Source organism: Protomyctophum bolini, assembly GCF_963924005.1.
Source record: "Protomyctophum bolini genome assembly, chromosome: 6".
Lineage (NCBI taxonomy): Eukaryota > Metazoa > Chordata > Actinopteri > Myctophiformes > Myctophidae > Protomyctophum > Protomyctophum bolini.
In genome coordinates this window covers 22,369,746-22,384,187 of record NC_137867.1, presented here as the reverse complement: position 1 = coordinate 22,384,187, position 14,442 = coordinate 22,369,746, and the positions used below count along the sequence as shown (strand labels likewise).

Below are 14,442 nucleotides of genomic sequence, written 5' to 3'. Positions count from 1 at the left end.
CGGCGGAAGATTGGGAGTGATGCTGCAGTTCTGACTGCAATGGGAAGTGCATTCCACAGTTTTGGAGCCAGAAGGGAGAAGAGTTTGGGACGTGTGGAGCGTTGTCCCGGCGTTTTTAGTGAGGGTACTTCCAGCTTCCCTGCGTTGGCTGATCTGAGTGAGCGGGAGGGTTTGTAGGGTTCGATCATACTTGCAAGATATGGGGGAGCCATACCTTTGGTTGCTTTGAATGCCAGCATCAGGGTTTTGTATTCTGTGCGGGCAGCGACCGGGAGCCAGTGGAGGGAGCGGAGCAGGGGGGAGACATGTGAGAATTTTGGCTGGTTGAAGACCAAGCGAGCTGCAGCATTTTGGATCAGCTGGAGAGGCTTAAGTGCACATGCTGGTAGGCCAGTAAGGAGGGAGTCCTCTGACTCTGATGTGATGTGTACAATGTTTAGTGTTCAGGCTATTCAATTGCCTATTAATGTGAGGCAGCAATGTGACAAAAAAGGCTTATCAGCTTTATTTCATCGTAAAATATTAACTAGCAGTTAATATTAACTTGCTGTCTAATTTAAACTGGCTGGTAGGCAATTCATTAGGACTTCAAAATGAATATAGGAATGACAAGCGAGACACCAAAACGGGACATCTCTGGGTGAGGGATGAATGTGAATTATTTGGCTTAATCAAAATTAAAAGCTATTGCTGTTTTAGTTTAGTGTTGAGAGAGCACATGATATGATGTGAACATAGGCTACGCTACAGTATCAAAGTCCTAGTAGTAGAAGTAGTAATAAGGTTGAAATCTCTTTTTTGCATGTAGAAATGTATACGGCATAGCTTAGGAGGCAGGCAATCATACTAGACTCCCATTGGCTTAGGCAGCGTGTGTGGCAGCCAATCAGGATGACTATGACTAGGTCATCTACATTTCATGAGGTTTCATTAATCAGGTGGAACCTGACAGAAAAAGTCTCCAACATGGCTCTAGATATACTAAATTGTCAGAATCTGTATTAAAAAAGAAAAGAAAGAAAAAACATCTCTGTCAGTCTTGGTCAAGTCAAGGCTAGGGTCTCACCTAGGGTGTGTGAGGGTTTTAACTGCCTCTCACAAAGTTCTGCAACACAAACAATGACACGTTTTAGTTACAGTTCTGTCTGAGTTTGAACAGTAATGCTGGCAGAATTCTATCAATCACACTGACAATGTAATGAGAAGGAGACGGAGATCTTTGAGAAGAAATCATCCCTCAGGCACGGGGCTTTATCTCTAACGTTATCATCTCCATCATTCAGCTGCAGGAAATTGGACATTAGAGAAGGCAACAGTAGCTTGCACTCACAGTTCACAGAGACAAATCGTTTTTGGAATATTCTTCCTTAGTAATATTTCAACCCATCTATTTCAACCACTATGTTCTCTCCTTTTGTCTCTTACACTCCTCTGCCTTCCACACGTTTCCATACTAACAAAAACTGAGTCTGCCTTATGGCTCGTACACACTGCCCGATATTTGCTCCGATTATGCTGTCGGGGACCATTTTTGGCGCTCGCCGACAAAACCCCCGATCTGACGAAAGATTGGGCTTTGATCGGCAAGGTTTTGCTCGCTGTGTGTGAAAGGCTCTGCGAGAAGACCCAGTGCAGATAAAAGTGCTCGCCGACGCCTTCCCAAGCGCTTCTGAATATCTCGCACGTTTGATATTTAGCACTGTCGCAGACTGCAAATCCTACAATGTGAAAGGGGCTGAGAGCGCGTCCCGAGAAGCCAATGAGAGCACTCACTGATACTGTCTGGTTATATAATAATATAATAACCTTTATTCCTTGGGTAAATACCTGTCCTGTGCCGTACAATGGTAGCTATATTAGCCCAATGTTGCTGTTAAAGTCTATAAAACCAACTCATTTCACTTGAATAATATTATGTTGATAAAACCGGAGCAAATGAACTTTTGGACCTCGCTCTCTGTGTGTGTGTGTGTGTGTGTGTGTGTGTGTGTGTGTGTGTGTGTGACTGTGTGTGTGTGTGTGTGACTGTGTGACTGTGTGACTGTGTGTGTGTGTGTGTGTGTGTGTGTGTGTGTGTGTGTGTGTGTGTGTGTGTGTGTGTGTGTGTGTGTGTGTGTGTGTGTGTGTGTGTGTGTGTGTGTGTGTGTTGTGTGTGTGTGTGTGAGACGGAGTTATTTCATGAAGATCAAGATTTAACGTCCTGTCTCGCTGCAGAACACGTCGGCTACACAAACATTCACAAACATATCACAAACATTTCGCCCTGTGTAGCCTTGCTATCCTGTGTGTGTGTGTGACGTGCACACAGAGAGAGAGAGGCGTCCTGTGTCGGTCTTGCACTTGTATCACGGCATCCTGCACATGCGTGAGATGCCAAAATGAATTGGAATAAAAAACAAATGATGTGTATAGCCTATATCGGGTCTGGATCGCATCTTGGTGAACTCTTGCAGTGTGTGATGCCCAGTCGGCGACCAATCGTTTAGTGTGAAAGCCACAAAGATATAATGACAGCCGATTTAAAAAAAAGACTCTGTAGTGTGAAATACATGACGATCTGATGACTCGCCGACAACTTTAAAAGTCCTACAGTGTGTAGGGGCCATTAACAAGATACGCTAGTATTCTTGGCTTGTAGTTTTGTGTTAAGTTCTTTCAATGTGATGGGCATTTCCAGCAGTCACACAAAATTATCACACGGCCGGCATTTGATGGCGTAAAGTGTCTCAATTGCTCTTTCACACACACGCTACGCTACTAACGCTATAGTATACACATGCATGCACACATGCACGGCATGCACAGACACAATTAAACAGCCAGAGACAGACAGTGAGGGAAAGGTTCTGCTTACAGCTGCTACACTAAACTCAATTACACAGCCAATTGAGTATGTGGCGTGCTACACAGATTTGTGTGATGTGTTGACCCAAATACAATTGCTGTTCCAAATAAGGCCTCGACTACAACTAGAAAGACAACTGTGATTACACTTACTGAAATGATACGAGAGCAAATGCATGGACACGAATATAAAAGAAACATTCTCTGTTGAGCATATGCATGCACACACATGCACGCGCACAGTCTCACACACACACACACACACACACACACACACACACACACACACACACACATCTGGTCTTCTACTTCACTCATTCATATTTGCTGAGTGTTTTCCTGCAAGGTCCCATGGTGATACTGCAACCGAACAGGCTAGCTCACATAAGGTGAGGTAAGATTTGGACCTACAGAATTATGCCATCTGGACACACACACACACACACACACGTGAGCATGCATGCAGACTGTACACACGCACAAACCTAACCCAGATATACTCTTGTCATAACCCACACTGACAAACACCTGGACCTAGTTACTGGACACAGAGGGGGAGTTAAAGAGAGAGAGTGTGTGTGTGTGTGTGTGTGTGTGTGTGTGTGTGTGTGTGTGTGTGTGTGTGTGTGTGTGTGTGTGTGTGTGTGTGTGTGTGTGTGTGTGTGTGTGTGTGTGTGTGTGTGTGTGTGTGTGTGTGTGTGTGTGTGTGAGTGTGTGTGTGTGTGTGTGTGTGTGTGTACTATATGCGGTGTTGTAGTATGGCTAGGCTGAGTAAGTCTATGCTGGAGGCTATGAGAAGGTTGATTTAAATTCTTTCTTTTTCTTACCCCCTTTTTATGTCCCTGAAGCAGTAGGCTCACTTCACCTAGTCTAAACAATCAAGGTATGGCATTGCCACGAAATACAATAATTCTCTCATATAGAACAGTCTGGCACAGAGGTAGGTATACAAATGTTTTCAGCTCAGTACATAAGCTGACAAAATGTTGTCTCACATCTTTGTCCCAGGGTTGGTATAACTTCTTGGTATTGTTATAATTTGATGTGAGATTACACAATAAACACACCCAGCAAACATTTAGGAGATGAGTGGTCTTTAATCAAGTGGTATTATGGTTTGCTTCGTTTTTCGTGCATGTTTATTTATATAAATATTTATTAGGCTTATGAGGGTTATACTCTTGCAGTAATTGGCCAGGGGCTGTACATCTATCTCTATCTCACATGGGGTATACTGTATCTCAGTGGGGTAATACGGTCACTCGGTCAGCAGCTGATCAATCAGCGCAAGTGCCACATCACGTGTGGAAAGCCTGGTTTTCATTCCAAACTGATAGTGTGATGCGGCCTAGACCACGCCTATTCTAAAACCACAATACAAACTGATAGTGTGATGCGGCCTAGACCATGCCTATTCTAAAACCACAATACAAACTGATAGTGTGATGCGGCCTAGACCACGCCTATTCTAAAACCACAATACAAACTGATAGTGTGATGCGGCCTAGACCACGCCTATTCTAAAACCACAATACAAACTGATAGTGTGATGCGGCCTAGACCACGCCTATTCTAAAACCACAAATATCCGTATCCTGTAAGGAATCCACAATGTTATTGTTCCCTCACAGAATCAAGTATCCTAGTCTCACCAATTGCTACAAGTTAAGAACTAAAGGTGCTCCGTGGAGCATGCACAGTATATCCACCAGGTTGCCTATAGCTAGGGCTGTGTGCTGTGGGTTGTAGCCGTCAGGACATGAGTAACCAGCGGGGCTATATCATACCAGTGAGGTAAAAAGGTTTTCGAGTCCTACTTGAACGACGTTAAAGTACGTTACTGAGTACAGTTGCATCCCAGGACCCCCAGAGGGTGACAGTGGATGCAGGGCCAATTAGGCAATCATGGAAGGAGGTAGGGCCCGCACACCATTCAACGTTTTGATCTCAATGGATCTTTGTCAGGTCAGTATAAAATTATTGCATCCTTTCTCAATTTAGTGAGTCTAAGGATGCAGGATGCAGGCTATTTGCATCACTGACATTCAGTGCAACTGTTTGCCCCTAACATGCGATTCCAATTTGTGATTGAATGGATGTTGTGATAGACCCATCGGACATATTTAAGCCAATATTACAGACAAACAGTATGGAATATGAAAACACTATTTGTCAAATAATTTGAAGGCCTACATATTTAGGTGAAAGAAATCATGTTTCTGCACCATTTGAGGCACCCCCTATGGGTGTAAGTTAAATTGCTGTTGGCTAGGTGTTGTTTAGAGGTCCTCAATGTGTGATTTAAATTTGGAGTGGATGCCAGCACGCCACATTAATGATTTGGGGCTTTTGTTTTTTTGTTGTTAAATTGCTCCTACTGCAAAATGAATCGGATGCATGTCTATCTCTATCACATGACTCCTGAGTTAATGTGTAGGCCTACCGATTTCAGTGATCCGAAGTATACTGTACCAAGAAGTACCTGAAGAAACCTGCCGGATTCATATATTTTATGCGTAGCCACTATGACGATTTCTGAGGGAATTCTTTTTTGGACAGACCATCCATATCCGCTGATTAGCCATAGTTGTCTGGCTTAAGAGACTAGCTGAGAGGGCACATAATGCATAACATTTTAACATGCTTCTAAATATGTTCACTTTGTATGTTTGTAACAGTAACATAGTTGTACGATCTTGTACATTAACATTACCAATACATACAACCTCTAGTCTAGGCCGACATATGTACATGCATACATACATACATACATACATAGGGACACACATAGCTGTCTATAGGAGTGCAGGCTATCACCACTCAATAATATTATGCAACTGGTCAGATCATTGCCCACAATCTTTAAAGTGCAACAGACATCTCAAAACAATGCATGATGCAAATAACTTGCCAATACAGGCAGACCTACTGTAGCCCACATCATAATACTGCAGCATGTTAATTGCATACAGAATGTTGCATAGAGAGGTCTGTAAATATAATAGAACAGAATCCTATATGATATCATTTTTTTGTTATGCATAATAATGCAGCTTTGGGGGGCATGTTGCCATGATTGTCACTTACTAAAAATATCATAATTTAATAAATAGGATATTTAATATAAGCCCAATTGAAATGCATGCATGCTAAAGTTATTAAATTAATACTCAGCAATTAATGTAGCCTATAGGCAACTTTCGACCATTGCCATAGTTTCTCATCAGGTTTACGTGATCTCTTCTAGCCACGAATACGTACGGTAGTTAGCGTTGATAGCATCGATGCAAAACAGGCTAAAGTTATCAAAACGGCGTCTAGAAAAAAACAATCAAAAGCTATTGAGTTACTGTGTTGCATGCAGATTGCAGAACGGCGATGTCATCCCCATACACTTCGCAGCACAGAAGTTTAACGATCGATGCGCTGTCAAACTTGCAACAGCTCTCAACAACCTGAGAGTGTTGTTGGTCTTTTTTTCACTCACCTTTCGTGTCGATGACCAAACGCGCTCTGCACTTCTGAATTCCCGTTATGGATGCGAGATGCGATGCCTGCAAAGTTGCAGTTGATCGACTGACGCACGCGAGATGCGATGCCTGCAAAGTTGCAGTTGATCGACAGACGCACGCGAGATGCGATGCCTATAAAGTTGCAGTTGATCGACAGACGCACGCGAGATGCGATGCCTGCAATGTTGCAGTTGGTCGACTCGACAGACGCACGCCTACACTTCTATGTCTGTCTCTCTCTCTCTCTCTCTCTCTCTCTCTCTCGCTCTCTCTCTCTCTCTCTCTCTCTCTCTCTCTCTCTCTCTCTCTCTCTCTCTCTCTCTCCCTCTCTCCATGGGCTATATGAGACAGCCCCCTCCGTCCCATATAGCTTCTGCATAAACTGTCTTTAGTGCAGTAGCACCGGCCGAAAAAGAGAAGATGCATTAAAAGTTACTCCTAAATCCTAACATATCCTCAATTAAATATTAGGCAGGTAAAATTCCTAGCCTACATCTGTAATGACCTGCTTGCTCTAGGATCAAGCCAGATATTTGCCTCTATGGTATGACCGTGAGCACACTGTTATCTATAGTCCTTCAAATAGGCCTACTGTACAACTTTTTACCTAGAACCTATAATTACGGTAGGCTACTCTGTTCTAAATATGACTTGCTTCTAGTACTACCCGGCCAAGCAATTCAAAACAGCCCAATCTGACTTATAGCATCATGTCCTTGTCCAGAACAAACATATTAAATATGCATATGTAGGCTATAAACTGTTGTGCAAATCAAATAAATATTATCTCTCATCATGATGTGCACCTGTTAATTGTGTGGACAATGATATGGCTGCTAGAATAATCTGTTCATGGAGCCGCTTTGACCTAAGTTGCCCTTTTGGATGACTAGGCCTCCCTCCCTCCTTTCTCTCGCTCTCTCACTGCCTCTCTCTCTCTCTCTCACTGCCTCGGTGCCTCCTTATCTCATTCTCCATCTTTCTCACCATCCTAAATTATATTATCTAGTTCATCTCTCTCTTTCCTACCGGAAGGCTTCCATATAGGCCAGTGGAACTATACGCATCTGCTAAAATTGGTATTTCACACACTAGTACAGGGGCTGGAAACAAACAACCATGTGGTTTGATTCGGGTAATAACTCAGGACGTTTGGAAAGTTAAGATTGGCAAACATGGAAAGACCACAAAATATTTGTCTTGGGAGCATAATGGAACATTTATTCTCCATGTTTACATTTTTATCTCCAACCAATTCATAGAGTTTAACAGTGTGTAACGTACATGGTGTCATACTGTAGGTGGAGATGCATATAGTCTAGAGAGTCGAGACCTTACCCCAGGACTCCAGGAAGTCTAGAGGCTCATCCATGTGTCTATAATGGGGATCCTTTAATACACATAGCAAATAAAGTTAACTTGGAGCTTAGCACGTTCGGTTTTGGCAGATGAGATGGGAATAAAAGAAAGCTGTGTTTTTATCACAAAGGAGACTCTTTGCATCTCCATAGCGGGAACCACTGCTGGTCTTCAAACTAGTGGCTTGGGAATGCTACAAAAAATAAAAATATCTATGAAAGTCTCAATGGGGTGAGTAATGAAAGTCTCAATGGGGTGAGTAATGAAAGTCTCAATGGGGTGAGTAATGAAAGTCTCAATGGGGTGAGTAATGAAAGTCTCAATGGAGTGAGTAATGAAAGTCTCAATGGGGTGAGTAATGAAAGTCTCAATGGAGTGAGTAATGAAAGTCTCAATGGAGTGAGTAATGAAAGTCTCAATGGGGTGAGTAATGAAAGTCTCAATGGGGTGAGTAATGAAAGTCTCAATGGGGTGAGTAATGAAAGTCTCAATGGGGTGAGTAATGAAAGTCTCAATGGGGTGAGTAATGAAAGTCTCAATGGAGTGAGTAATGAAAGTCTCAATGGGGTGAGTAATGAAAGTCTCAATGGGGTGAGTAATGAAAGTCTCAATGGGGTGAGTAATGAAAGTCTCAATGGAGTGAGTAATGAAAGTCTCAATGGGGTGAGTAATCGATAGGGCAATAAAGTTTCTGTGGGTGACCACAGGTTGCGGAAGAACCCCCTCCATTGTAAACCACTGAAAACTGTTGGATTTTTAATTATGTCCCCTTATCAATACAGTACAGAACATGGTATGGTATGGTAATGGAGGATTTGTGGGTAGTGAAGTTTGGAGAAAAACTAACTTCTAACCCAAATACGATATACACTTTTCCCAATCATATACAACACACTATCACAAATAAAGGGGCATTACTACGGTTATCATTTACATAAATATAAAATATAAATCATATAGCTCTGTCAAATTCTTTAGGTAGGTCAGAGCTATTCGGTTAAGATCTCTCTCCCTCTCTCTCTCTCTTCCAAAGAAAGAAATGTATGCTGAAACATGATTCTACAATGAAGCTACACTCATAAAATGTGAACAGAATACTGTACAATAGTAAATAAAAAGTACATACAAGCTGCATACAACTTTAAGCACTGATGTTATGCAACTGGTCAGGTCACATACCACATCCTAGCCAGCCTCAGCCTGTGTGAAAACAACTTGTCTAATCACGACACACATACGTTGAAAAACATTCAATAAAGATTTATATTTTCATTTCCATGCATCCCAAACATGTTTGCCGTTTTGCCATGTATTTTAAAATTAGTAACACCTTTTATAATGTTCTGTTACTGTACACGTCTTTGATATAAAAAAATAATAATAATACTAAAATAAGTGTGGAAGTTCTATAGTTGATTCTGTCACTGTATTATTCACTAGACCTGAACTGAATATTGTAGTTCAGGGGTCTTCAATGTTTTTCAGGCCATGAAGGACCCCTTAGCTGGACTGGGACCCACCCCCACTACATATTGTACAAGATTTTGTTTGTAGATTTCATCGATCGCTTCGTACACTTGTTTGACAACACTATCATTATTGTTGTTTGAATCAAACATTTTCAGACATTTGCGCTATTTTTTTTATAAAACAATTTTTGTAACCCATTTTTTCACCCTGTGCCAATTGCCTAAACTGTAATCCTGGGTTACTTATATCCCTCTGACAACGTGGGGAGATCCCCGAACTGAGCTCATGCTTTCCTCAATGCATGAGGAGTGAGGAGGCCACTTCTTATCATCTGACAGGGGAGAGTTTCCCCCGTAGGACGTATCGCGTGGAAGGAACACGTTAACCATCAGGTGCCCCGGCTGACCACGGGGCACCCGGAGGCAGTATAGAGACCAGGATTACTGCATGTTTTTTTATGAGTACCTACCCTAGGGAAAAACTACGCTTTTTTCCCTCTCCACTAAATCTCTTTGCCGAAAATAGCAAATCTACAAGCCCACAATGCCTCGCGGCTCCAACATCAGCTATTTTTGGATGTTTCCATCAAAATAGGGATTCCAGGGTTCAAGTGGTTAATCACACCCGTGTGATCTCATTCTGGCCAATCACATTTGTCTTCAATGTTTGTGTTTACACAGAAGCTGGACATACTGTAGGTAGTAACTCTGTGGACCACCTGTTGAAGACCCCTGCTGTAGCTGTTGGTCACATGTTACTCTAGATTTGGTTACAGCTTGAGAAAAAAACTCACAAGAATAACCTCACATAATGCCAGTGTCCTGACTTGCCATGCACGTGTGTGTGTGTGTGTGTGTGTGTGTGTGTGTGTGTGTGTGTGTGTGTGTGTGTGTGTGTGTGTGTGTGTGTGTGCGCACGTGCATATGCGTGCATGTTAAGTATGTAATGATAGAGCTGTATTGTAACAGGTTACCAGGTTCTCTTTTGTCTATTGGGTTACAAGACTACCGGTACTAAGTCCCAGTCCAGATCTGATAAAAATAGACAAAAAGAAAGAAAAATAGCTTTAAAAATCCAAACTACAAGGCCATAGAGGTATAGATTCTAGAGAGTTCTAATGGTATGTGGAGAAATGTTTCTAAAGCTAAGAGTCATAATATATGCCTGTTTCTAGGGGACCTCACATGACAAGACTACATGCATGTTTAGTTTTAATGAGCGTGGGTCCCTGAGCATTGGTCCCAGCAGTGTTTCTCTTACCATTGACTAGGAGCCACCACCTCCATAAAAGCTTTTTCTATATACAGTATCGGTTTCATTGAATTTTCATGTCATATCACCTAAATGCTGGTAGATTCCACCACACCAATAAAAATGCATGGGTAAAGGACATAATGTAATGTTATTATATATATATGGCATAAAAAAACCACCATTTAAGAAGCCCTTGTGTAGAAGATCCCACTGGTGGTTCAGATCTTGAGTGTGTGTGCATGTTTCTTGCAGAGAGGTTTGTCTTTCTTAGAGAAGAAGGCTTGGCCTTCCAAAGTGGTGCAGCAAACCTGGAATAGTTAAAACACATACCAGCACACACAGGAACATGTTAGACATTTCACACAGATATTCCTTTTTGGAATAATGATTATAAAATGATGTATACTGCATTGGTACTGTAAGGTCATTACGTACAGCACACACAAAGCAGGTATCATGCCAGGTGGAGCCAAGAGCCTCCAGGAATTTGTCTCCAGCCTCGACGGGGAACTCACAGCCGTGACAACCAGTCCCAAACAAACTGTAGAAGTCTGTAAAGAAAAGCAACAGGACGCCAACTAATTATGAATCAACTACACCAAATTAAAAGCTTAAATCAGATGTTAAGTCTCCTCCTGTGTGTCTAAGTGGAATATATGTTCAGATTTAAGCTGCAGAAGTCTGTCACAGTGAGAACACACAAACTAGAATTGCACTCTGTCGAGGTGCCAACTTGCGCCTTGCACCATGTATGGCCTACTTGTGCGCAAGCAGAGCACGCCATGAGGTGCGCTCACAAGTCACAACTGGCATCACCGCTTCATGGCATCACCGCTTCATGGCATCATGGTGACGTAACCAAATCTGTTTCAATCATTAATCCTATTGGAATTGAAGTAGAGACGTCATGAGGTGCGCTCACCACTGGCATCACCACTGGCGAAGTGGCGATGCCAATGACATCACCACTGGCATCACCAGGAATACTGGTCCCTCATTGCTTGTTGTTAATAATGACGTTGCCAGAGATGCTGGTCCCTGATTGGGCTACGGTCTTAAACAAAAAAAGACACCGACATATGTATATACCCAGCCAATCGCAGTATTTGAGCGCTCTGCTTGCCCAAGTAACAACTAAGTATCGGTGTTCATTATCATTATTATTTTAACATAATAAAATAAGCTCAGTGTAAATGCTTTCAAAAACATTTTCACACTTAAATAAAAAATCTGAGAGTGTAAAAGGGGAGCCCCTTTTTGTGTGCACTGTGCACTGTACTGTATATGCACTTAGCCATAGCCTCCTTGTACACGGCTTGCCTCACCAAAAGAAAAGACAGCGGCCATTAGCCTGGTGCGGCCAGACTCATATGCAGGGAGGAAGCGTCAGTGAATCCTTGCTATGAGTCTGGCCGCGCCAGGCTAAGCGGCCATGTCCAATGGGTGAACTCCTCACCTTGTTCACAGTAGGGCTCGCCGTCCTCCATGTGAAAGGTGTTGTTTCTGATTGGTTGCTGACAGCAAGCACACAGGAAGCAGTAGACATGCCACGTCTGCTTCAGGGCGTTGATCACTTCCTATTTAAATAAACAAATACATGAATAAAATTAAAATTACACAAGTTTAATTAGGTACAGTGGTATATGTTCATCACTGGCCTTCATCAAGCCCTGGATAGCCATAGATGGAGAAGACGGAATCATCACCAACATCTGCATATATGGAGCCGGCCAGCTGACCTCAAACCTCAAACCCTTAGATCTCCATATATGGAGCTGACCAGTTCTGACATTCCATGTTGATCCCACCCGTCCTTCCTCTTCGATGTCTCCCTTTTGACTGAAACCTGTCCATTCAAACTATTAGTGCAGCTGCTCCCGGCAACCGGCGAAAACTACAGTTCTCAACAGGCCCGAAAATTAAGGCCCGGCCCTAGCTGGGCCCTCATCAAACCCTGTACACTCAAGACACTGCCATCCTTAGATCTCCATATACATCATGGAGCTGACCTGTTCTGACATTCCATATGTTGATCTGACCTCATCTAACCCTGTACACTCAAGGCACTCTGACCTCATCAAACCCCATATCATTATGGTGATGGTGAGACTGATGGTGAGATACAGTACTTATTTAAACCAGTGGTTCTAAAAGTGGGGACCAGGACTGGGACACCAGAGCCCAAAAGGGGGAAAATAGTGAAACAAATTTTCAAAACCGGCCAAATCAATTTAGGGCAGTCTAGTCTGCTTTAAGGGTACAAAGAGTACATCCAGTGGTAGAGGTGAGGAAGAACTCTAATCAGGGTGCCTTGGGAGTTGGGGGCACATTCAATAGTGAATACGGAATGACAGTCTGGTTAGAAATCAGTAAAGCCATCGTCACATAAAGCAAAAAACATTGTGTTGGTGTGTAGGGCTAGCTGGGATTTTGGGAGTTTTGCTTCTAATGTTGGATCTATGTTCACTTATTTGTGTTTTGTGTGCTCTACTTGTTTGGCCAACATGAAAAAGACCACAAGAGAACGTCAGCATATGACATCAGTGGTCCTTCCTCCATATTGCTTGCCTTTTCTGGAGCCGCGTGACCCGGCTTAAGAGAGACACACCGTTCCCACCGTTCATCTGTGAGAACAGGACAGGGCAAGGGATCTGTGCGGGAATGGGACGGCTGGCAGACGAAAATGAGGGATTAGGGAGGGAGTGAGAAAACTGGCTAATAAAGAGGGTTAAGCTGGTTGAAGATGTGTGAGAAGTGGAGGGTTGAAAGGGATTGAGGCCTAAGGAGGTTAGAGCATGTGAGGGATAAACGTCAGAGCTGATCTCTGCTTCCTGACACATGAGGTTCAAGCTCCACCTGTGGCCTATAGGTCGCTAAACACACTCCAAAATTCAGAGTGTTAACCACCCTGGCATTCCTATTTGGAAACATTTCTAAAATTCTCATCATTCTTATGAAAAAAATGAAAATAAAATAGATAATCTACAAGCTCACAGTGTGTTGCATTGCAGCATGTTGTGAGCTTGTGGATCGGCAATTTTCGCATGGCATATGAAGAGCTTAAAATTAAATCTTTGTCTGCCACCTGGTGGCGGGAGAAGGTAGTTAAACCCTGCCAGGGATTTTTCCATATATTTAGGTAGTTTCATTTCCGCCATTGTAAAGATCGGATAATATTAGCATTAACTCACGCTGTTTACCTTTCGCCAGAAACGTGAACATGTCAGGAGCGATGCGATAGAAAATCACAAATCACATCCGAACATCGGATGGATGACTGTCACCTATAGTAGGACAGCGCTCGTAGTTTCAGAGTTATGAGGCATTGGAAATCCTACTTTCAATGGTGGTCTATGGCGTGTGTGAAAAAAGCCTGGTCCTGGGGGTGACGGAGGCGTTGCCTAGCAACCGGGCCAATGTAAAAAGGTGGTATTCTGATAAACCGTTTCATATTTGGTGTAAAGCTTTAGGTACGAACATGTTCGTACTTAGCAGATAACGTCCCTAGGGGGAGGGGTACGAATATGTTCGTACTTAGCAGTAAAAGAAAGAGGCTAATTTACAGTAACTCTGAGATGGGTGCCTGGTATGCTCCTGGAGAGTTAAGTTGCAAGGACATGTTTTGCATGTCTTCCCACCCTCTGCCTTTGAGTTCCATCTACTCTCCTACAGTAGGCCTATGTAAAATAAAGCATCAAATGCCAGTGAATTGTCTTAAATTGTTAAATTAACTCTCTGGATTGCTGCAGTGTACTTGCATCTCTGGCATCCCAGATTTACAGTACAGGGGCCACCCCTCTCCTTTAACACTTAAATGGACAAGGAACGGATAGAAACACACAGATGGAGACATACACAAGCATAGTAGCATACAAACATACACACACGATCTACATTATTGCAGATCTGCTATTTTTGTTGAATGTTCCCTTTTTATGATATGTCCCCCAGAGTAGGGATGCTAGGGTTCATGTACCACTCTCTGAGTTAAATGAACACGGAG

The 14,442-nt window shown here is 42.8% G+C and overlaps 1 protein-coding gene and 1 long non-coding RNA gene across 9 annotated transcripts in view; both read right to left on the bottom strand.

The window, feature by feature from the left end:
• The window catches only part of LOC308316502, a 75,574-nt gene extending 69,033 nt beyond the window's left edge, over nucleotides 1-6,541 (bottom strand). Inside the window, exon 1 of the long non-coding RNA XR_013964170.1 lies at nucleotides 6,332-6,541. This is a non-coding gene — a long non-coding RNA (uncharacterized lncRNA). The remainder of the gene's footprint in view (nucleotides 1-6,331) is intronic.
• Nucleotides 6,542-7,556: 1,015 nt separating this feature from the next.
• Nucleotides 7,557-14,442, bottom strand: part of pdlim5a (PDZ and LIM domain 5a) — a 107,164-nt gene continuing 100,278 nt past the window's right edge. For all 8 annotated transcript variants that reach the window (XM_080765148.1, XM_080765146.1, XM_080765150.1 and 5 more), the window contains 3 exons: nucleotides 11,896-12,016; nucleotides 10,875-10,990; nucleotides 7,557-10,747 (listed from right to left, as the gene is read on the bottom strand). In XM_080765148.1, coding sequence (XP_080621274.1) covers nucleotides 10,658-10,747; nucleotides 10,875-10,990; nucleotides 11,896-12,016 — 327 coding nt within the window. In that variant the 3' untranslated portion in view covers nucleotides 7,557-10,657. The remainder of the gene's footprint in view (nucleotides 10,748-10,874; nucleotides 10,991-11,895; nucleotides 12,017-14,442) is intronic.